Source organism: Oncorhynchus tshawytscha, unplaced genomic scaffold (genome assembly GCF_018296145.1).
Source record: "Oncorhynchus tshawytscha isolate Ot180627B unplaced genomic scaffold, Otsh_v2.0 Un_contig_7103_pilon_pilon, whole genome shotgun sequence".
NCBI classification, from domain to species: Eukaryota; Metazoa; Chordata; class Actinopteri; order Salmoniformes; family Salmonidae; genus Oncorhynchus; species Oncorhynchus tshawytscha.
The window spans coordinates 72,925-97,500 of NW_024609137.1; the positions used below are offsets into that span (position 1 = coordinate 72,925).

Genomic DNA, 24,576 nt, shown 5'->3' on the forward strand with positions numbered 1-24,576 from the left:
GCGCTGAAGGAGAGGTGTTCTTGTTCTGTTGCATGTTTCTGTGTTTCACAAGCGTGGTTGGCCACAGGGAAGGCCTGTTTGTGTAGACAGAGTGAAATCTGTGTAGTTTATTTTCAGGCGTTGTGTAGAGAGAGAGAGACAGAGTAGAGAAAGAGAGTGGAGTAGAGAGAGAGAGAGAGAGAGAGAGAGAGAGAGAGAGACCTCCGAGTCTTTTCTTGTTGATGAGTTGGAGCCTCGAAGCAGAACAACATGTTTGTTTGGTTGGTGTTCTATGCTGTTGCACGTTCCTGTGTTTCCCTCAACTTGCTAGTTGGCCTGTTCATATGTTCACGCTACATAGACTGAATGCTCTGGATCTGAAAAGAGCAGCCCAGCGGTCATTGAGTTTGTTGTCCAGGCGTGTTTCTGAGGCGAGGGAGACAGGCCTGTTGCTCTGCAGCCAGAGCGCGAACCTCGCTGGCCTCGTCTGACGTGAATAGGGGAGAGCTGAACGTCTAGACTTGCACCGTCACAACCATTATGCTAATGTGCTGTGAACCGAGAGAGAGTCCTTTCCTTTTCGATAGCGATGCTAAAGGCAGTGTTGTCTGTGTGTGTTTATAGTTTTGTGCGTAGCTTCAGAGCGTGTGTGTGTGTGTGAGCATAGCCTGAGTGCAGCAGAGTGTGACATGATTTTCTGTGTCCTGTCTGTGTCCTGTCCCTCCCCTGAACAATAGAGAAGCTCCATTTAGATGGAAATGGGCTGGTGGTATGTCCAATGGAGCATTGAGACAGCATGATGGATACCCACAAACCCCTGCAGCCCTCCCCACTGACGAGTGTGTGTGTGTGTGTGTGTGTTATGAAGGGGGTAGAGGTTAATGTAGGGTACATTTTAGTAGGTCTATGTTATGTAGTGGGAATAGTTTGTCATTGTTGAGTTGTACACGTTTCAATCAGTCTATACAGGCCCCTCCTATGCAAACGATTCTAAATATGTCTGCATGGAATGGGAATCACTGGTTCCTTCAATACAAACGATTCTAAATATGTCTGTATGGAATAGGAATCACTGGTTCCTTCAATACAAATGATTCTCAATATGTCTGCATGGAATGGGAATCACTGGTTCCTCCAGTTGGTGATGGAATGGGAATCACTGGTTCCTCCAGTTGGTGATGGAATGGGAATCACTGGTTCCTCCAGTTGGTGATGGAATGGGAATCACTGGTTCCTCCAGTTGGTGATGGAATGGGAATCACTGGTTCCTCCAGTTGGTGATGGAATGGGAATCACTGGTTCCTCCAGTTGGTGATGGAATGGGAATCACTGGTTCCTCCAGTTGGTGATGGAATGGGAATCACTGGTTCCTCCAGTTGGTGATGGAATAGGAATCACTGGTTCCTCCGGTTGGTGATGGAATAGGAATCACTGGTTCCTCCGGTTGGTGATGGAATAGGAATCACTGGTTCCTCCAGTTGTGATGGATGGAATCACTGGTTCCTCCAGTTGGTGATGGGAATGGGAATCACTGGTTCCTCCAGTTGGTGATGGAATGGGAATCACTGGTTCCTCCAGTTGGTGATGGAATGGGAATCACTGGTTCCCTCCTGGTTCCCTCCAGTTGGTGATGGAATGGGAATCACTGGTTCCTCCAGTTGGTGATGGAATGGGAATCACTGGTTCCTCCAGTTGGTGATGGAATGATGGGGAATCACTGGTTCCTCCAGTTGGTGATGGAATGGGAATCACTGGTTCCTCCAGTTGGTGATGGAATAGGAATCACTGGTTCCTCCAGTTGGTGATGGAATGGGAATCACTGGTTCCTCCAGTTGGTGATGGAATGGGAATCACTGGTTCCTCCAGTTGGTGATGGAATGGGAATCACTGGTTCCTCCAGTTGGTGATGGAATGGGAATCACTGGTTCCTCCAGTTGGTGATGGAATGGGAATCACTGGTTCCTCCAGTTGGTGATGGAATGGGAATCACTGGTTCCTCCAGTTGGTGATGGAATGGGAATCACTGGTTCCTCCTGAATCACTGGTTCCTCCAGTTGGTGATGGAATAGGAATCACTGGTTCCTCCAGTTGGTGATGGAATGGGAATCACTGGTTCCTCCAGTTGGTGATGGAATGGGAATCACTGGTTCCTCCAGTTGGTGATGGAATGGGAATCACTGGTTCCTCCAGTTGGTGAGGTCGACAGAATTAACTGCATTTTGCTTCAATATTTTCCTGTAACTGAATGCGTGCAAAAAGACTGAGGGATCACATTGACAGCTTTACTACCAGGGTTACTAACTAACCTATACTACCAGGGTTACTAACTAACCTATACTACCAGGGTTACTAACTAACCTATACTACCAGGGTTACTAACTAACCTATACTACCAGGGTTACTAACTAACCTATACTACAGGGTTACAACTTTACTACCAGGGTTACTAACTAAGGGTTACTAAACTATACTACCAGGGTTACTAACTAACCTACCAGGGTTACTAACCAGGGTTACTAACTAACCTATACTACCAGGGTTACTAACTAACCTATACTACCAGGGTTACTAACTAACCCACATTGACACCTATACTTTACTACCAGGGTTACTAACTAACCTATACTACCAGGGTTACTAACTAACCTATACTACCAGGGTTACTAACTAACCTATACTATCAGGGTTACTAACTAACCCACATTGACTAGCTAACCTTACTACCAGGGTTACTAACTAACCTATACTACCAGGGTTACTAACTAACCCACATTGACAGCTTTACTACCAGGGTTACTAACTAACCTATACTACCAGGGTTACTAACTAACCTATACTACCAGGGTTACTAACTAACCTATACTATCAGGGTTACTAACTAACCCACATTGACAGCTTTACTACCAGGGTTACTAACTAACCTATACTACCAGGGTTACTAACTAACCTATACTACCAGGGTTACTAACTAACCTATACTACCAGGGTTACTAACTAACCTATACTACCAGGGTTACTAACTAACCCACATTGACAGCTTTACTACCAGGGTTACTAACTAACCTATACTACCAGGGTTACTAACTAACCTATACTACCAGGGTTACTAACTAACCTATACTACCAGGGTTACTAACTAACCTATACTACCAGGGTTACTAACTAACCTATACTACCAGGGTTACTAACTAACCTATACTACCAGGGTTACTAACTAACCTATACTACCAGGGTTACTAACTTACTACCAGGGTTACTAACTAACCTATACTACCAGGGTTACTAACTAACCTATACTACCAGGGTTACTAACTAACCTATACTACCAGGGTTACTAACTAACCTATACCAGGGTTACTAACTTACCTATACTACCAGGGTTACTAACTAACCTATACTACCAGGGTTACTAACTAACCTATACTACCAGGGTTACTAACTAACCTATACTAACTAACCTATACTACCAGGGTTACTAACTAACCTATACTACCAGGGTTACTAACTAACCATTATACTACCAGGGTTACTAACTAACCTATACTACCAGGGTTACTAACTAACCTATACTACCAGGGTTACCAGGGTTAACTAACTAACTAACCTATACTACCAGGGTTACTAACTAACCTAACAGGGTTACTAACTAACCCAGGGTTACTAACTAACCCACTGACAGCTTTACTACCAGGGTTACTAACTAACCTATACTACCAGGGTTACTAACTAACCTATACTACCAGGGTTACTAACTAACCTATACTACCAGGGTTACTAACTAACCCACATTGACACTTTACTAGGGTTACTACTACCAGGGTTACTAACTAACCTTTACTACCAGGGTTACTAACTAACCTATACTACCAGGGTTACTAACTAACCTATACTACCAGGGTTACTAACTAACCCACATTGACAGCTTTACTACCAGGGTTACTAACTAACCTATACTACCAGGGTTACTAACTAACCTATACTACCAGGGTTACTAACTAACCTATACTACCAGGGTTACTAACTAACCTATACTACCAGGGTTACTAACTAACCTATACTACCAGGGTTACTAACTAACCCACATTGACAGCTTTACTACCAGGGTTACTAACTAACCTATACTACCAGGGTTACTAACTAACCTATACTACCAGGGTTACTAACTAACCCACATTGACAGCTTTACTAACTAACCCACATTGACAGCTTTACTAACTAACCCACATTGACAGCTTTACTAACTAACCCACATTGACAGCTTTACTACCAGGGTAACTAACTAACCTATACTACCAGGGTTACTAACTAACCTATACTATCAGGGTTACTAACTAACCCACATTGACAGCTTTACTACCAGGGTTACTAACTAACCTATACTACCAGGGTTACTAACTAACCTATACTATCAGGGTTACTAACTAACCCACATTGACAGCTATACTATCAGGGTTACTAACTAACCCACATTGACAGCTTTACTACCAGGGATTGGACCAGGGGAGGGGCCTCCGATGGGATTGGACCGGGGAGGGGCCTCCGATGGGATTGGACCAGGGGAGGGGCCTCCGATGGGATTGGACCAGGGGAGGGGGCCTCCGATGGGATTGGACCAGGGGGAGGGGGCCTCCGATGGGATTGGATTGGGGGGAGGGGGCCTCCGATGGGATTGGACCAGGGTTACTAACTAACCTATACTATCAGGGTTACTAACTAACATTGGGGATGGGGACCAGGGGGAGGGGGCCTCCGATGGGATTGGACCATGGGGGAGGGGGGGCCTCCGATGGGATTGGACCAGGGGAGGGGGGGCCTGGACCAGGGGAGGGGCCTGGGGGACCGATGGGGGACCAGGGGGGGCCTCCGATGGGATTGGACCAGGGGGAGGGGGCCTCCGATGGGATTGGACCAGGGGGAGGGGACCTCCGATGGGATTGGACCAGGGGGAGGGGACCTCCGATGGGATTGGACCAGGGGGAGGGGACCTCCAGTGGGATTTAAATACCCCCTCCCTCCCCACATCCTTATATTGATCTTGGGGTGGGGGTTACACTAGGGTCATGTTCATTAGGATGCACCACTGTATAGCTGCTTAGATAGTAACTCTCCACTTCTGACCTTTATCTTTAGTTTGGTGCTTACTGAACGAGACCCACGGATGTTGTTGATGAATGGGTTGAGAACAGAGATTTTTGTTGGATGCTTGAGAGATGGTGTTGTCACCAATCTGTCCATGAACAGTAGGAAGGATGACAGATGGTGTTGTCACCAATCTGTCCATGAACAGTAGGAAGGATGACAGATGGTGTTGTCACCAATCTGTCCATGAACAGTAGGAAGGATGAGTGCTGAGAAGCAGTGTTTATTATATTGCAACGTTGGTTATTTAGGGAATGCTGTCGTAACAAGTTGGTGACGATGAATACTGACGGATCCCACTCTCCTACAGCCATGCCAGAAGACGGGGGTGAGGAGGAGGGACAGCGTTAAAAAAGAGACTAGGGAAAGGGGGGGGAGAAAGACAGTGAACGGGAGGGATGGAGAGACTGTAAAAGAGAGTAGGTGGTAGAGTTGGTGCTCATGACTCAGACAGCCAATCATAGACAGCATGTGTTTTCAGCAGGAACTGAGATGGTTTAATCAGACAGGATGTGTTTTCAGCAGGAACTGAGATGGTTTAATCACGGACAGGATGTGTTTTCAGCAGGAACTGAGATGGTTTAATCACGGACAGGATGTGTTTTCAGCAGGAACTGAGAGGGTTTAATCACGGACAGGATGTGTTTTCAGCAGGAACTGAGATGGTTTAATCACGGACAGGATGTGTTTTCAGCAGGAACTGAGATGGTTTAATCACGGACAGGATGTGTTTTCAGCAGGAACTGAGAGGGTTTAATCACGGACAGGATGTGTTTTCAGCAGGAACTGAGATTTTTTAATCAGACAGGATGTGTTTCTGTAGGGCCGTGTTTGATTGACACTGGGATGGCTTGGGCTACTCATACATTTACTGATGAGTAAAGCTGATTGAGGCATTTGTTTTCTAATGAAGTGGATTATAATGCGATGATTCTGTCGGGTTGGGTGATTTATCAAATTAATTCAAATGACTGTTTTTGCGTGATGTTTACCATACTTGTATCGCAAAATCATTTTTTTTGTATTTTTGTTTTTTATGAGTGTTTATGGCCGCTTGGTCTCGTGTCTTCTTGGTCTCGTGTCTGCTTGGTCTCGTGTCTTCTTGGTCTCGTGTCTTCTTGGTCTCGTGTCTGCTTGGTCTCGTGTCTGCTTGGTCTCGTGTCTTCTTGGTCTCGTGTCTTCTTGGTCTCGTGTCTTCTTGGTCTCGTGTCTTCTTGGTCTCGTGTCTTCTTGGTCTCGTGTCTTCTTGGTCTCGTGTCTTCTTGGTCTCGTGTCTTCTTGGTCTCGTGTCTTCTTGGTCTCGTGTCTTCTTGGTCTCGTGTCTTCTTGGTCTCGTGTCTTCTTGGTCTCGTGTCTTCTTGGTCTCGTGTCTTCTTGGTCTCGTGTCTTCTTGGTCTCGTGTCTTCTTGGTCTCGTGTCTTCTTGGTCTCGTGTCTGCTTGGTCTCGTGTCTTCTTGGTCTCGTGTCTTCTTGGTCTCGTGTCTTCTTGGTCTCGTGTCTTCTTGGTCTCGTGTCTGGTCTCGTGTTGGTCTCGTGTCTTCTTGGTCTCGTGTCTGCTTGGTCTCGTGTCTTCTTGGTCTCGTGTCTTCTTGGTCTTCTTGGTCTCGTGTCTTCTTGGTCTCGTGTCTTCTTGGTCTCGTGTCTTCTTGGTCTCGTGTCTGCTTGGTCTCGTGTCTTCTTGGTCTCGTGTCTTCTTGGTCTCGTGTCTTCTTGGTCTCGTGTCTTCTTATTCTCGTGTCTGCTTGGTCTCGTGTCTTCTTGGTCTCGTGTCTTCTTGGTCTCGTGTCTTCTTGGTCTCGTGTCTTCTTGGTTTCGTTCGCTCCTTCTCTGCTGTGAACCTTCCCATTTACACCAGAGATCTCGATATAATGGCAAGAGGCTCATGTCTCCGCCCCTAACAATGGGAGTCATTGTCCCAAAGGAGGAAAGGCAGGCGACAAGCTTAGTTCCAAAATAAGCACGTAGAAATGCATTGGGCTTATTTTTGGACAGATTTTTGGCGAGAGTGAAACCTCTTGCTTCTCCTCTTTCTCTATAGTTTACATACACACCCTAAGCCCCTCCCCCTGTCACTCACAAAAACCAAATGAACATTTCAAACCAATCCCCTGTTTATGTCTCAACTCCTCAGATTGAGAGCAGAGCAGACATTACTGCCACAGGAGTATCAATGAACATTGATTGTGGAAAAGGAATGCCCAATTAGTCTCACGTGCATTACAGTATCACATATCGCCAGCAGCATTTTAGTCAAATAAAGACCGTTATACTGGCTGTTTAGTCTGTGTTTTATAAAAAAACACTTATACAAGGAATTGGCAACTCGTTCTCATTCTGATAAATCAGGTAGGACACTTGATTTCAACACCTGAACAAAGTGGACAGGATAGCATGCTGCTCAAACAGCTGGAGACGTACAGAATGGTGTGTTCATCACAATCTGTTCTAGCATGTTAGCTAGCAGATAGATCCAAGTTGGCTAAGTGAGCCTATGATCCTATGCGTGTAATTCGGCTACAACATCTGGTCTGTGAATATTTCCACTTCGTGATGTGTGGTGGAGTTGTAGTGCAAGACTTGTTCAGTATCAAATCCAGTTTCTTAAGGAATCCTGCAAGCTTTCTTTATAAAGATAGTCAATGAAGAAGTTGACCAATTCTGAGTGTTAATATGTAATCTGTTTTGTATTTCTCTCTAGGTACTGATATCTCTGTAGGAGAGGAGGTGGCCATCAAGCTAGAATGTGTGAAGACCAAGCACCCACAGCTCCACATCGAGAGCAAGATCTACAAGATGATGCAGGGAGGAGGTACGGCACTAAACCATTTATCTGTCCCACTGGCCTAGTGGTCATCCTACCAGCTCTCATCTAGATCACTGTAACTGGCCTAGTGGTCATCCTACCAGCTCTCATCTAGATCACTGTAACTGGCCTAGTGGTCATCCTACCAGCTCTCATCTAGATCACTGTAACTGGCCTAGTGGTCATCCTACCAGCTCTCATCTAGATCACTGTAACTGGCCTAGTGGTCATCCTACCAGCTCTCATCTAGATCACTGTAACTGGCCTAGTGGTCATCCTACCAGCTCTCATCTAGATCACTGTAACTGGCCTAGTGGTCATCCTACCAGCTCTCATCTAGATCACTGTAACTGGCCTAGTGGTCATCCTACCAGCTCTCATCTAGATCACTGTAACTGGCCTAGTGGTCATCCTACCAGCTCTCATCTAGATCACTGTAACTGGCCTAGTGGTCATCCTACCAGCTCTCATCTAGATCACTGTAACTGGCCTAGTGGTCATCCTACCAGCTCTCATCTAGATCACTGTAACTGGCCTAGTGGTCATCCTACCAGCTCTCATCTAGATCACTGTAACTGGCCTAGTGGTCATCCTACCAGCTCTCATCTAGATCACTGTAACTGGCCTAGTGGTCATCCTACCAGCTCTCATCTAGATCACTGTAACTGGTAACCCTAGTGGTCATCCTACCAGCTCTCATCTAGATCACTGTAACTGGCCTAGTGGTCATCCTACCAGCTCTCATCTAGATCACTGTAACTGGCCTGTAACTGGCCTAGTGGTCATCCTACCAGCTCTCATCTAGATCACTGTAACTGGCCTAGTGGTCATAGTGTAACTGGCCATCCTACCAGCTCTCATCTAGATCACTGTAACTGGCCTACTGGTCATCCTACCAGCTCTCATCTAGATCACTGTAACTGGCCTAGTGGTCATCCTACCAGCTCTCATCCCTAGATCACTGTAACTGGCCTAGTGGTCATCCTACCAGCTCTCATCTAGATCACTGTAACTGGCCTAGTGGTCATCCTACCAGCTCTCATCTAGATCACTGTAACTGGCCTAGTGGTCATCCTACCAGCTCTCATCTAGATCACTGTAACTGGCCTAGTGGTCATCCTACCAGCTCTCATCTAGATCACTGTAACTGGCCTAGTGGTCATCCTACCAGCTCTCATCTAGATCACTGTAACTGGCCTAGTGGTCATCCTACCAGCTCTCATCTAGATCACTGTAACTGGCCTAGTGGTCATCCTACCAGCTCTCATCTCATAGATCACTGTAACTGGCCTAGTGGTCATCCTACCAGCTCTCATCTAGATCACTGTAACTGGCCTAGTGGTCATCCTACCAGCTCTCATCTAGATCACTGTAACTGGCCTAGTGGTCATCCTACCAGCTCTCATCTAGATCACTGTAACTGGCCTAGTGGTCATCCTACCAGCTCTCATCTAGATCACTGTAACTGGCCTAGTGGTCATCCTACCAGCTCTCATCTAGATCACTGTAACTGGCCTAGTGGTCATCCTACCAGCTCTCATCTAGATCACTGTAACTGGCCTAGTGGTCATCCTACCAGCTCTCATCTAGATCACTGTAACTGGCCCAGTGGTCATCCTACCAGCTCTCATCTAGATCACTGTAACTGGCCCAGTGGTCATCCTACCAGCTCTCATCTAGATCACTGTAACTGGCCCAGTGGTCATCCTACCAGCTCTCATCTAGATCACTGTAACTGGCCTAGTGGTCATCCTACCAGCTCTCATCTAGATCACTGTAACTGGCCCAGTGGTCATCCTACCAGCTCTCATCTAGATCACTGTAACTGGCCTAGTGGTCATCCTACCAGCTCTCATCTACTCAAAGTAGGTGGACACCCCTTCAAAGGAGTAGATTTGTCTATTTCAGGCACACATGTTGACAGGTATAAATCGAGCCCACGAGCACACAATGGCCCGTACTGAACAGCTCAGTGACTTTCAACGTGGCACCGCCATACGATGCCACCTTTCCAACAAGTAAGTTTGTCAAATTTCTGCCCTGCTAGAGCTGCCCCGGTTAACTGTGAATGCTGGTATTGTGAAGTGGAAACGTCTAGGAGCATCAACGGCTCAGCCGCAAAGTGGTAAGCCACACAAGCTCACAGAACAGGACCGCAGAGTGCTGAAGCGCGTAGCTCTTAAGAATCGTCAGTCCTCGGTTGCAACACTCACTGCTGAGTTCCCAACTGCCTTCTGGAAGCAACATCCGCACAATAACTGTTCGCCGGGGAGCTTCATGAAAAGCTTCATGAAATGGGTTTCCGTGGCCGAGCAGCCGCACACAAGCCTAAGATCACCATGTGCAGTGTTAAGCGTTGGCCTGAGTGGTTTGAAGCTCGCCGCCATTGGACTCTGCGGCAGTGGAATGCTTTCCTTGGAGTGCTGAATCACGCTGCACCATCTGGCAGTCCGGTGGAAGAATCTGGGTTTGGAGGATGCCAGGAGAAAGCTACCCGACATTGGACTGGGGGCTGTTTTTCATCGTTCGGACTCGGTCCCTTAGTTCCAGTGAAGGGACATCTTAACGATACAGCATAAAATAACATTCTAGATTATTCTGTGCTTCCAACTTTGTGGCAACAGTTTGGGGAAAGCCCTTTCCTGTTTTGGTATGACAATACCTGCGGGCACAAAGCCAGGTCCATACAGAAATGGTTTGTCGAGATCGGTGTGGAAGAACTTGACAGAGACCTGACCTCAACCCAATCAAACACCTTTGGAATGAATTGACACGCCGACTGCGAGCCAGGCCTAATCGCCCAACATCAGTGCCCGACCTCACTAATGCTCTTGTGGCTGAATGGAAACAAGCCCCTGCAGCAATGTTCCAACATCTAGTGGGAAGCCTTCCCAGAAGAGTGGAGGCTGTTATAGCAGCAATGTTCCAACATCTAGTGGGAAGCCTTCCCAGAAGAGTGGAGGCTGTTATAGAAGGAAAAGGGGGGACCAACTCCATATTAATGCCTGTGATTTTTTGGAATGAGATGTTTGACACTTGGTCATGTAGTTTATATCCCTGTAACTGGCGACTCTTATCCTGTATCAGACTTGGAGCTGCCCTGCATTGTGTTGCACTGTGCTGGGTCCATACCAGAACACACCACCCTTTAATGTACTGCTGCTAATCTAACTACATTCACTCATCTCAACATATCCCTCTTATATACAGTCCTCTCACCTCTCCTTACCCCAAAACACTCCCCTAACTTAAATAATAACACACCTCCCCTACATTCACTCCAGTTCTCTGACCCCGTCTGCCAGATGGCTCTAGTCCAGGCCTGACCTATTGATCCTGGTGTAGATGGAGAGTGTGCTGTAATTAGCTGAGGTGAAAAAGTTGACGGCTCGCTCCCCTCAAACAGCCTGTAGTGGGCTATCAGAAATACTTCAAAATAGAAAGGAAACCCTGTACTCACTGGAATACTGTAGTAGTTTGAATGTATTGTTGACCTCACTGGAATACTGTAGTAGTTTGAATGTATTGTTGACCTCACTGGAATACTGTAGTAGTTTGAATGTATTGTTGACCTGCTGCTGCTAAAATACATTAACTGCTGAAGTATTCCAGTGAGTGTGGGTTTTCCTTCTTCTCATTGTAATTAGCTGAGTAACAGGACAGAGCCAGTTAGCCCTGGGGTTAACCCTGTCTACATTTACATTCAGCCTCACCACTGTCAGTCCGGATCCTCCGTGACCTTTACCCTGGCCGTTCAGTCAGTCCGGATCCTCCGTGACCTTTACCCTGGCTGTTCAGTCAGTCCGGATCCTCCGTGACCTTTACCCTGGCTGTTCAGTCAGTCCGGATCCTCTGTGACCTTTACCCTGGCCGTTCAGTCAGTCTGGATCCTCTGTGAATGTGTCCTAGTCTCACTGACCATTGTGCTGTTTAATGGTGTCTTCCCCCCTCCAGGGTGTGTGTTGATGGGTGTCTTCCCCCCCCTCCAGGGTGTGTGTTGATGGGTGTCTTCCCCCCCCTCCAGGGTGTGTGTTGATGGGTGTCTTCCCCCCCCTCCAGGGTGTGTGTTGATGGGTGTCTTCCCCCTCCAGGGTGTGTGTTGATGGGTGTCTTCCCCCCCTCCAGGGTGTGTGTTGATGGGTGTCTTCCCCCTCCAGGGTGTGTGTTGATGGGTGTCTTCCCCCTCCAGGGTGTGTGTTGATGGGTGTCTTCCCCCTCCAGGGTGTGTGTTGATGGGTGTCTTCCCCCTCCAGGGTGTGTGTTGATGGGTGTCTTCCCCCTCCAGGGTGTGTGTTGATGGGTGTCTTCCCCCCTCCAGGGTGTGTGTTGATGGGTGTCTTCCCCCTCCAGGGTGTGTGTTGATGGGTGTCTTCCCCCTCCAGGGTGTGTGTTGATGGGTGTCTTCCCCCCCCTCCAGGGTGTGTGTTGATGGGTGTCTTCCCCCTCCAGGGTGTGTGTTGATGGGTGTCTTCCCCCTCCAGGGTGTGTGTTGATGGGTGTCCCCCTTCCCCTCCAGGGTGTGTGTTGATGGGTGTCCAGGGTGTGTGTTGATGGGTGTCTCCCCCCAGGGTGTGTGTTGATGGGTGTCCTCCCCTCCAGGGTGTGTGTTGATGGGTGTCCCCCCCTCCTCCAGGGTGTGTGTTGTTTAATGGGTGTCCCTTCCTCCTCCAAGGTGTGTGTTGTTTAATGGTGTCCCCCTCCTCCCCAAGGTGTGTGTTGTTTAATGGTGTCCCCCCTCCTCCAGGGTGTGTGTTGTTTAATGGTGTCCCCCTCCCCCTCCTCCTCCAAGGTGTGTGTTGTTTAATGGTGTCCCCCCTCCTCCTCCAAGGTGTGTGTTGTTTAATGGTGTCCCCCCCCTCCTCCTCCAAGGTGTGTGTTGTTTAAAGGTGTTTCCCCCATGCGGTGTGCGCGTACCTGTGCAAGCTTTTGTGTGTGTAACAGCCTGCACTCCCAGTAACAGGCTTATCACCACCACAGCCCTCCAGCCCCTCACCCCTGGAGGGTTGCCCCAGCAGGGTGCTCTGACATTGGGACAGGATGGAGCGATAACCTGGGTTCCTGGAGCCTTGTGGGTCTCATTCGTTTGTGCCCTATATCCTTCTTTTTTCACTGCTCCCCTCTCCTCCACCAATCCCCTCACCTCTCGATCTCTCCATCATTGGTTCTATCCTTTCTCTCTGTCATCTATCCTCTGTCATCTCCCCTCTATCCTCTGTCATCTCCCCTCTATCCTCTGTCATCTCCCCTCTATCCTCTGTCATCTCCCCTCTATCCTCTGTCATCTCCCCTCTATCCTCTGTCATCTCCCCTCTGTCATCTCCCCTCTATCCTCTGTCATCTCCCCTCTATCCTCTGTCATCTCCCCTCTATCCTCTGTCTCTCCCTCTATCCTCTGTCATCTCTCCCCTCTATCCTCTGTCTCCCCTCTATCCTCTGTCTATCTCTGTCATCTCTGTCATCTCCCCTCTATCCTCTGTCATCTCCCCCTATCCTCTGTCATCTCCCTCTATCCTCTGTCATCTGTCCCTCTATCCTATCCTCTGTCATCTCCCTCTATCCTCTGTCCCCCCTATCCTCTGTCATCTCCCCTATCCTCTGTCATCTCCCCTCTATCCTCTGTCATCTCCCCTCTATCCTCTGTCATCTCCCTCTATCCTCTGTCATCTCCCCTCTATCCTCTGTCATCTCCCTCTATCCTCTGTCATCTCGTGTCCCTCTATCCTCTGTCATCTCCCCTCTATCCTCTGTCATCTCCCCTCTATCTGTCTCTGTCATCTCTCCCTCTATCCTCTGTCATCTCCCCTCTATCCTCTGTCATCTCCCCTCTATCCTCTGTCATCTCCCTCTATCCTCTGTCATCTCCCCTCTATCCTCTGTCATCTCCCCTCTATCCTCTGTCATCTCCCCTCTATCCTCTGTCATCTCCCCTCTATCCTCTGTCATCTCCCCTCTATCCTTCCTCTCTGTCATCTCTCCTCTATCCTCTGTCATCTCCCCTCTATCCTTTCTCTCTGTCATCTCTCCTCTATCCCCTGTCATCTCCCCTCTATCCTTTCTCTCTGTCATTTCCCCTCTATCCTTTCCCTCTGTCATCTCTATCCCCTCTGTCCTTCCCTCTGTCATCTCCCTCTATCCTCTGTCATCTCCCTCTATCCTTCCTCTCTGTCATCTCCCTCTATCCTTCCTCTCTGTCATCTCTCCTCTATCCCCTGTCATCTCCTCTCTATCCTTCCTCTCTGTCATCTCTCCTCTATCCCCTGTCATCTCCCTCTATCCTTCCTCTCTGTCATCTCTCCTCTATCCCCTGTCATCTCCCCTCTATCCTTCCTCTCTGTCATCTCCCCTCTATCCTTTCCCTCTGTCATCTCCCCTCTATCCTTTCCCTCTGTCATCTCCCCTCTATCCTTTCCCTCTGTCATCTCCCCTCTACCCTCTGTCATCTCTCTCATCTCTCCTTTTATCTGCTCTCTCTCATTCTCCCCCTCGCTCTCTCCCACCCTCTCTCTGGCCAGATGGTGTGTGCGCCTGGGGAGGAGAGGGTGGAATAGACGGAAGGGGAAGGAGTGAGGTGTGGGGGAGGGGCAGAGCGCTACATTCCTCTTCTCTGGGGCGCCATCCCTCCATCCTCCAGCTCATGAATATTCATACAGTGTGTGTGCGCGGTAAAATGAGCCTCCGGTGTAGCAGCAAGAACAAAGCACAACCATGTTGTATTATATGATCAAAAAGAGATGACGCATTGCTGCACGACCATCATTATTATCCTCATAGTCCCCATTATCCTACTGACCTCTGGGTCAATGCTGCACGACCATCATTATTATCCTCATAGTCCCCATTATCCTACTGACCTCTGGGTCAATGCTGCACGACCATCATTATTATCCTCATAGTCCCCATTATCCTACTGACCTCTGGGTCAACACACACCATAGTCCCCATTATCCTACTGACCTCTGGGTCATGCTGCACGACCATCATTATTATCCTCATAGTCCCCATTATCCTACTGACCTCTGGGTCAATGCTGCACGACCATCATTATTATCCTCATAGTCCCCATTATCCTACTGACCTCTGGGTCAACACACACCATAGTCCCCATTATCCTACTGACCACTGGATCAATGCTGCACAACCATCATTATTATCCTCATAGTCCCCATTATCCTACTGACCTCTGGGTCAATGCTGCACGACCATCATTATTATCCTCGTAGTCCCCATTATCCTACTGACCTCTGGGTCAATGCTGCACGACCATCATTATTATCCTCATAGTCCCCATTATCCTACTGACCTCTGGGTCAATGCTGCACGACCATCATTATTATCCTCATAGTCCCCATTATCCTACTGACCACTGGGTCAATGCTGCACGACCATCATTATTATCCTCATAGTCCCCATTATCCTACTGACCTCTGGGTCAATGCTGCACGACCGTCATTATTATCCTCATAGTCCCCATTATCCTACTGACCTCTGGGTCAATGCTGCACGACCATCATTATTATCCTCATAGTCCCCATTATCCTACTGACCTCTGGGTCAATGCTGCACGACCGTCATTATTATCCTCATAGTCCCCATTATCCTACTGACCTCTGGGTCAATGCTGCACGACCATCATTATTATCCTCATAGTCCCCATTATCCTACTGACCTCTGGGTCAATGCTGCACGACCATCATTATTATCCTCATAGTCCCCATTATCCTACTGACCACTGGGTCAATGCTGCACGACCATCATTATTATCCTCATAGTCCCCATTATCCTACTGACCTCTGGGTCAATGCTGCACGACCATCATTATTATCCTCATAGTCCCCATTATCCTACTGACCTCTGGGTCAATGCTGCACGACCGTCATTATTATCCTCATAGTCCCCATTATCCTACTGACCTCTGGGTCAATGCTGCACGACCATCATTATTATCCTCATAGTCCCCATTATCCTACTGACCTCTGGGTCAATGCTGCACGACCATCATTATTATCCTCATAGTCCCCATTATCCTACTGACCTCTGGGTCAATGCTGCACGACCATCATTATTATCCTCATAGTCCCCATTATCCTACTGACCTCTGGGTCAATGCTGCACGACCATCATTATTATCCTCATAGTCCCCATTATCCTACTGACCTCTGGGTCAACACACACCATAGTCCCCATTATCCTACTGACCTCTGGGTCAATGCTGCACGATCATCATTATTATCCTCATAGTCCCCATTATCCTACTGACCTCTGGGTCAATGCTGCACGACCATCATTATTATCCTCATAGTCCCCATTATCCTACTGACCTCTGGGTCAATGCTGCACGACCATCATTATTATCCTCATAGTCCCCATTATCCTACTGACCTCTGGGTCAATGCTGCACGACCATCATTATTATCCTCATAGTCCCCATTATCCTACTGACCTCTGGGTCAATGCTGCACGACCATCATTATTATCCTCATAGTCCCCATTATCCTACTGACCTCTGGGTCAATGCTGCACGACCATCATTATTATCCTCATAGTCCCCATTATCCTACTGACCTCTGGGTCAATGCTGCACAACCATCATTATTATCCTCATAGTCCCCATTATCCTACTGACCTCTGGGTCAATGCTGCACGACCATCATTATTATCCTCATAGTCCCCATTATCCTACTGACCTCTGGGTCAATGCTGCACGACCATCATTATTATCCTCATAGTCCCCATTATCCTACTGACCTCTGGGTCAACACACACCATAGTCCCCATTATCCTACTGACCACTGGGTCAATGCTGCACGACCATCATTATTATCCCCATATTCCCCATTATCCTACTGACCACTGGGTCAATGCTGCACGACCATCATTATTATCCTCATAGTCCCCATTATCCTACTGACCTCTGGGTCAATGCTGCACGACCATCATTATTATCCTCATAGTCCCCATTATCCTACTGACCTCTGGGTCAATGCTGCACGACCATCATTATTATCCTCATAGTCCCCATTATCCTACTGACCTCTCAACACACACCATAGTCCCCATTATCCTACTGACCACTGGGTCAATGCTGCACAACCATCATTATTATCCCTATAGTCCTCATTACCCTACTGACCTCTGGGTCAATACACACCATAGTCCCCATTATCCTACTGACCACTGGGTCAATGCTGCACGACCATCATTATTATCCCCATATTCCCCATTATCCTACTGACCACTGGGTCAATGCTGCACGACCATCATTATTATCCTCATAGTCCCCATTATCCTACTGACCTCTGGGTCAACACACACCATAGTCCCCATTATCCTACTGACCACTGGGTCAATGCTGCACAACCATCATTATTATCCCTATAGTCCTCATTACCCTACTGACCTCTGGGTCAATACACACCATAGTCCCCATTATCCTACTGACCACTGGGTCAATGCTGCACGACCATCATTATTATCCTCATAGTCCCCATTATCCTACTGACCTCTGGGTCAATGCTGCACGACCATCATTATTATCCTCATAGTCCCCATTATCCTACTGACCTCTGGGTCAACACACACCATAGTCCCCATTATCCTACTGACCACTGGGTCAATGCTGCACAACCATCATTATTATCCCTTTAGTCCTCATTACCCTACTGACCTCTGGGTCAATACACACCATAGTCCCCATTATCCTACTGACCTCTGGGTCAACACACACTATAGTCCCCATTATCCTACTGACCTCTGGGTCAATACACACTATAGTCCCAATTATCCTACTGACCTCTGGGTCAATACACACCATAGTCCCCATTATCCTACTGACCTCTGGATCAATACACACCATAGTCCCCATTATCCTACTGACCTCTGGGTCAATACACACCATAGTCCCCATTATCCTACTGACCTCTGGATCAATACACACCATAGCCCCCATTATCCTACTGACCTCTGGGTCAATACACACCATAGTCCCCATTATCCTACTGACCTCTGGGTCAATACACACCATAGTCCCCATTATCCTACTGACCTCTGGATCAATACACACCATAGCCCCCATTATCCTACTGACCTCTGGGTCAATACACACCATAGTCCCCATTACCCTACTGACCACTGGGTCAATACACACCTTAGTCCTCATTACCCTACCGACCACTGGGTCAATACACACCTTAGTCCTCATTACCCTACTGACCACTGGGTCAATACACACCTTAGTCCTCATTACCCTACTGACCACTGGGTCAATAAACACCATAGTCCCCATTATCCTACTGACCACTGGGTCAATACACACCTTAGTCCTCATTACCCTACTGACCACTGGGTCAATACACACCTTAGTCCTCATTACCCTACCGACCACTGGGTCAATACACACCATAGTCCTCATTACCCTACTCACTACTGGGTCAATACACACCTTAGTCCTCATTACCCTACTGACCACTGGGTCAATACACACCGTAGTCCTCATTACCCTACTGACCACTGGGTCAATACACACCGTAGTCCCCATTATCCTACTGACCACTGGGTCAATAAACACCATAGTCCCCATTATCCTACTGACCACTGGGTCAATACACACCTTAGTCCTCATTACCTTACTGACCACTGGGTCAATACACACCTTAGTCCTCATTACCCTACTGACCACTGGGTCAATACACACCATAGTCCTCATTACCTTACTGACCACTGACCACTCATTACCCGACTCAATATTGGCTAATCAGTATGATATATATTGCTTTATCATTTTGCTCTACGGTAGGAAACGGACTGAAACAGGGAGGGACTACCCGAACTTGTCCAATAGGAAACACAACATTGTTGTTGCAATATGTTTTGGTAGGTTTTACCTGAATGAATACATCCCAGGTTCTGGAACAGAACCAGGTGGGGAGGAAGCTATTTTAGTCTCCAGTTCTGTCCCATATGGCACCCTATTCCCTTTATAGTGCACTACTTTTGACCAGGGCTCTATGGCACCCTATTCCCTTTATAGTGCACTACTTTTGACCAGGGCTCTATGGCACCCTATTCCCTACATAGTGCACTACTTTTGACCAGGGCTCTATGGCACCCTATTCCCTACATAGTGCACTACTTTTGACCAGAGCTCTATGGCACCCTATTCCCTACATAGTGCACTACTTTTGACCAGGGCCCTATAGTGGTCTGATCAAAATGAGTGCACTATATAGGGACTAGGGTGCCATATGGGATACAGACAGGCTATTTAGTGCTGAGTGACCCTACAGGTCCTTAGATGGACACTGTACATTCTGCTGCTTAATATATCCAGTGGTCTGGTCTATGTAGTCTAAGGTTGAGCTGCTTCTAAATATATGTTGCTGTATCAGTATGGGGGCTCCCGAGTGGCGCAGCGGTCTAAAGACACTAGAGGTGTCACTACAGACCCTGGTTCGATCCCGGGCTGTATCACAACCGGCCGTGATCTGGAGTCCCACAGGGCGTCCCACAATTTGGCCCAGCGTCGTCCGGGCTAGGAGGGGAGGGTTTGGCCGGGGTAGGCCGTCATTATAAATAAGAATTAGTTCTTAACTGACTTGCCCAGTTAAATAAAATAAAAATATAATATTAAATCCCTTGTCTGTCTGCGGATCTCAAAATATTAATATAAAAAAATAATTCTTATTTCTATGAACAGCAGATTAAACACATTTTGGCCAAAAGGATCTGTGAACACAATGCAATATTATTAATTTACAGTATTCTGTTCTTAACCCTGGGCAACATGGGCCTGGGAGGCTCACAGAGATATTAGTATCCACAGTATTCTGTTCTTAACCCTGGGCAACATGGGCCTGGGAGGCTCACAGAGATATTAGTATCCACTCCACCAATTATCCATTTTTCAACTCCATATTTATTTTATTCCACAATTATTAATATATATATTTTTATTTTATTTACGTAAAAGCACTGTAATTTAAAGCTAGAATCCTTAGTTGCTACATCAATTTTTGGTATGGCAAACCCTGATGTACCCACTGATTCTTGAAGAATATATCTTATAAGTGCTTCATGAACTGTGGTACCCCATCAGAACCCAGAATACAACCTGGTTTTACTCCAATGTTTGGAAACAAAGTAAACTAACACTGTGTAGCCTCAAGACATGGTTAAAACTATCATTTTGATATCATGGCTGGTCAGTCCTTACATCCACAGCTCTGTCTAATTTAATGGCTTATATTTCTCCAGGTCCATCCCTCAGCTTTTTACCAAAACCGAGACTTAGAATTGCAGGAAATTAGCTTGAAAACTGCCACATTTTTCTCTCCGATGCAAAGAGGTGGACCTTTAAAAAAAAAAAATGTTCCTTGGTGAAACTTGGTTCGTCCAGCCCTGCACTGCCTAAGTCCTAGTTAAACTCCTCGTATGCTATTTCTGTCTCACTGGAGTTATGAGGGGGTCCCTGGCCCCAACAAGTTGGAGAACCCCTTATCTAGCGTTTTCAACTAGCCTATATACAGGCTGCTAAAAACAGCCTCCTGGTGTGGTGTACTGCTCGTTGGAGCATGTGTGCTGCTGTTAGCCTGGCTAACACACACTCTGCCTGGCTAGCCCATATACGTCTCCTCCAGCTTCCAGAACACACTCTGCCTGGTCTCCTCCAGCTTCCAGAACACACTCTGCCTGGCTAGCCCATATACGTCTCCTCCAGCTTCCAGAACACACTCTGCCTGGCTAGCCCATATACGTCTCCTCCAGCTTCCAGAACACACTCTGCCTGGCTAGCCCATATACATCTCCTCCAGCTTCCAGAACACACTCTGCCTGGCTAGCCCATATACATCTCCTCCAGCTTCCAGAACACACTCTGCCTGGCTAGCCCATATACCTCTCCTCCAGCTTCCAGAACACACTCTGCCTGGCTAGCCCATATACCTCTCCTCCAGCTTTCAGAACACACTCTGCCTGGCTAGCCCATATACGTCTCCTCCAGCTCCACTCTGGAAGACATGTACTCACTATGACAGATGCTAAAAGCACGTCTCCCCACACTTTGGCTTTAAGACTAAGAGACAAACCCACCAGACTGTGTGTGTGTGTTGCGACACAGGGAGATTGCTGGAGCATGGAGAATATACTTGGCCTCTCGTGTGTGTGTGTGTGTGTGTGTGTGTGTGTGTGTGTGTGTGTGTGTGTGTGTGTGTGCGTGTCTGTGTGTGTGCTTCGTCTATGTCTGTCTCTGTGAACTAGTGTCTGTCTGTAGCTGAGCTGGGTAAAGTGTAAAATGCTGATCACCAGTCTACTACTCTACTCTCTGTACTGTAGAGGCAGGCAGGCCAGTCTAAAGGCAGGCAGGCAGGCCAGTCTAAAGGCAGGCAGGCAGGCCAGTCTAAAGGCAGGCAGGCAGGCCAGTCTAAAGGCAGGCAGGCAGGCCAGTCTAAAGGCAGGCAGGCAGGCCAGTCTAAAGGCAGGCAGGCAGGCCAGTCTAAAGGCAGGCAGGCAGGCAGGCCAGTCTAAAGGCAGGCAGGCAGGCAGGCAGGCCAGTCTAAAGGCAGGCAGGCAGGCAGGCAGGCCAGTCTAAAGGCAGGCAGGCAGGCAGGCAGGCCAGTCTAAAGGCAGGCAGGCAGGCCAGTCTAAAGGCAGGCAGGCAGGCAGGCCAGTCTAAAGGCAGGCAGGCAGGCAGGCCAGTCTAAAGGCAGGCAGGCAGGCAGGCCAGTCTAAAGGCAGGCAGGCAGGCAGGCCAGTCTAAAGGCAGGCAGGCAGGCAGGCAGGTAGGCAGGCCAGTCTAAAAGGCAGGCAGGCAGGCCAGTCTAAAGGCAGGCAGGCCAGTCTAAAGGCAGGCAGGCCAGTCTAAAGGCAGGCAGGCAGGCAGGCAGGCAGGCAGGCAGGCCAGTCTAAAGGCAGGCAGGCAGGCAGGCCAGTCTAAAGGCAGGCAGGCAGGCAGGCCAGTCTAAAGGCAGGCAGGCAGGCAGGCAGGCCAGTCTAAAGGCAGGCAGGCAGGCCAGTCTAAAGGCAGGCAGGCAGGCCAGTCTAAAGGCAGGCAGGCAGGCAGGTAGGCAGGCCAGTCTAAAGGCAGGCAGGCCAGTCTAAAGGCAGGCAGGCCAGTCTAAAGGCAGGCAGGCCAGGCTAAAGGCAGGCAGGCAGGCCAGTCTAAAGGCAGGCAGGCAGGCCAGTCTAAAGGCAGGCCGGCAGGCAGGCAGGCAGGCAGGCCAGTCTAAAGGCAGGCAGGCAGGCAGGCCAGTCTAAAGGCAGGCAGTCAGGCAGGCAGGCCAGTCTAAAGGCAGGCAGGCCAGTCTAAAGGCAGGCAGGCCAGTCTAAAGGCAGGCAGGCCAGTCTAAAGGCAGGCTCATGTTCAGGAACTGTCGGCAGCTACCACTACTACTATACCAGCTGTCTGGACTGAGGGGCTGACTGTGACCCAAAACTCACCCTTACTAACGTGTGTGTTACAAAGAGAGAATGTTCTGAGTTTTACTTATAACTTATACACATTATAGCAGGTCCTGCAGTAGAGCAGGGAATTGCCAGGGACCTCACGATACGATATTATCATGACATTTCCCAGAGGCACAAACATATTATTTCTCTCATTCTGTGCACAAATGTGTTTACCTCCCTGTTAGTGAGCATTTCTCCTTTACCAAGATAATCCATCCACCTGACAGATGTGCCATATCAAGAAGCTGATAAAACCACATGATCATTACACAGGTGCACCTTGTGCTGGGGACAATATCAGACCACTCTAAAATGTGCAGTTTTGTTCACACAAACACGATTCCACAGACTCTGGTGGACATTCCTGCCTGCTGACTGCAGGAATGTCCACCAGTGTGGTTGCCAGAGAATGTGATGTTCATTTCTCTACCATAAGCCGCCTCCAACGTTGTTTGAGAGAATTTGACAGTACGCCCAACCGCACACCAGTTTTATGGCATCATGTGGGCGAGTGTTTTGCTGATGTCACCGTTGTGAACAGAGTGCCCCATGGTGGAGATGAGGTTATGGTATGGACAGGCATAAGCTACAGACAACGATTGCACAATTGCATTTTACATACCGTGACATTGTCGTGCCATTCATCCACCACCATCACCTCATGTTTCAGCATGATAATGCAGAGCCCCATGTCACAGGGATCTGTACTCAATCACTGGAAGCTGTAAATGTCCCAGTTCTTCCATGGCCTGAGTACTCACCAGAGATGTCACCCATTGAGCATGTTCGGGATGCTCTGGATCGACGTGTATGATAGCATGTCCCAGTTCTTCCATGGCCTGAGTACTCACCAGAGATGTCACCCATTGAGCATGTTTGGGATGCTCTGGATCGACGTGTACAACAGAGTGTTCCAGTTCTTCCATGGCCTGAGTACTCACCAGAGATGTCACCCATTGAGCGTGTTTGGGATGCTCTGGATCGACGTGTACGACAGCGTGTTCCAGTTCCCGCCAATATCCATCAACTTCACACAGGCATTGAAGAGGATCGGGACAACATTCCACAGGCCACAATCAACAGCCTGATCGACTCTATGTGAAGGAGATGTGTCGCCCTGCATGAGGCAAATGGTCACACCAGATACTGACTGGTTTTCTGATCAATGACCCTACCGTTCTTATTTAAAGATGTAAATATCCGTTGGACAGAGATCTGTGTTCCCAGTCATGTGATATCCATAGATTAGGGCCTAATAAATATATTTAAATGGACTGATTACCTTATGAACTGTGACTCAGTAAAATCTTTGAATATATGTTGCGTTCATATTTATGTTCTGTATATGTGGATTGCGATTTGAAAGTGATTTAGTTGCAATTGGATGTTCCCAACATATTTCTCTCCATATGTCTGCTGCAGAGAGATGACAGAGCCAGGAGAACTCGTTTTATTCAGTCATGGAAATGAAAGTGGTGAGAACGAATTGTCTCCCTAATTTAGAAGAAGATGGAGAAGAAGCTATGAAGGAACGTACTGGAGTTGTGGTGCTGCAAATCATACAGTAGTATTCTCTGTAATGCATGATGTCTAGTAGTATGTCTGTGAGAAGCCAGCCTCTCCTGTCCTCCCTCTCCTCTCCTCTCCCTTCCCCTGTCCTCCCCTCTCCTCTCCTTATCTCTCCTCTCCCTTCCCCTGTCCTGCACTCTCCTCTCCCTTCCCCTGTCCTGCCCTCTCCTCTCCCTTCCCCTGTCCTGCCCTCTCCTCTCCCTTCCCCTATCCTGTCCTCCCTTCCCAGGTAGATAGACACTAGGTTAATATGAGCTGACCTCCCTCTGATGACAGTCAGGTAGATAGACACTAGGTTAATATGAGCTGACCTCCCTCTGATGACAGTCAGGTAGATAGACACTAGGTTAATATGAGCTGACCTCCCTCTGATGACAGTCAGGTAGATAGACACTAGGTTTAATACCTCTCTCTGATGACAGCTGACTAGGTTAATATGAGCTCTCTCTGATGACAGTCAGGTAGATAGACACTAGGTTAATATGAGCTGACCTCTCTCTGATGACAGTCAGATAGATGGACACTAGGTTAATATGAGCTGACCTCCCTCTGATGACAGTCAGATAGATGGACACTAGGTTAATATGAGCTGACCTCCCTCTAATGATAGTCAGGTAGATAGACACTAGGTTAATATGAGCTGACCT

The 24,576-nt window shown here is 48.0% G+C and overlaps 1 protein-coding gene and 1 long non-coding RNA gene across 2 annotated transcripts in view; one reads left to right on the top strand and one right to left on the bottom strand.

Annotated features, from left to right (window-relative positions):
- The window catches only part of LOC121844326 (casein kinase I), a gene marked incomplete at its 3' end in the record, with an annotated part of 55,436 nt that overhangs the window by 15,495 nt on the left and 15,365 nt on the right, over positions 1–24,576 (top strand). Inside the window, 1 exon segment of the mRNA XM_042314306.1 lies at positions 7,817–7,927. Coding sequence (XP_042170240.1) covers positions 7,817–7,927 — 111 coding nt within the window.
- On the bottom strand, positions 15,993–16,925 carry LOC121844327. Its single transcript, XR_006081947.1, has 3 exons — positions 16,831–16,925; positions 16,545–16,666; positions 15,993–16,075 (listed from the first exon to the last, which is right to left on the bottom strand). It is a non-coding gene; the product is annotated as an uncharacterized LOC121844327 (long non-coding RNA).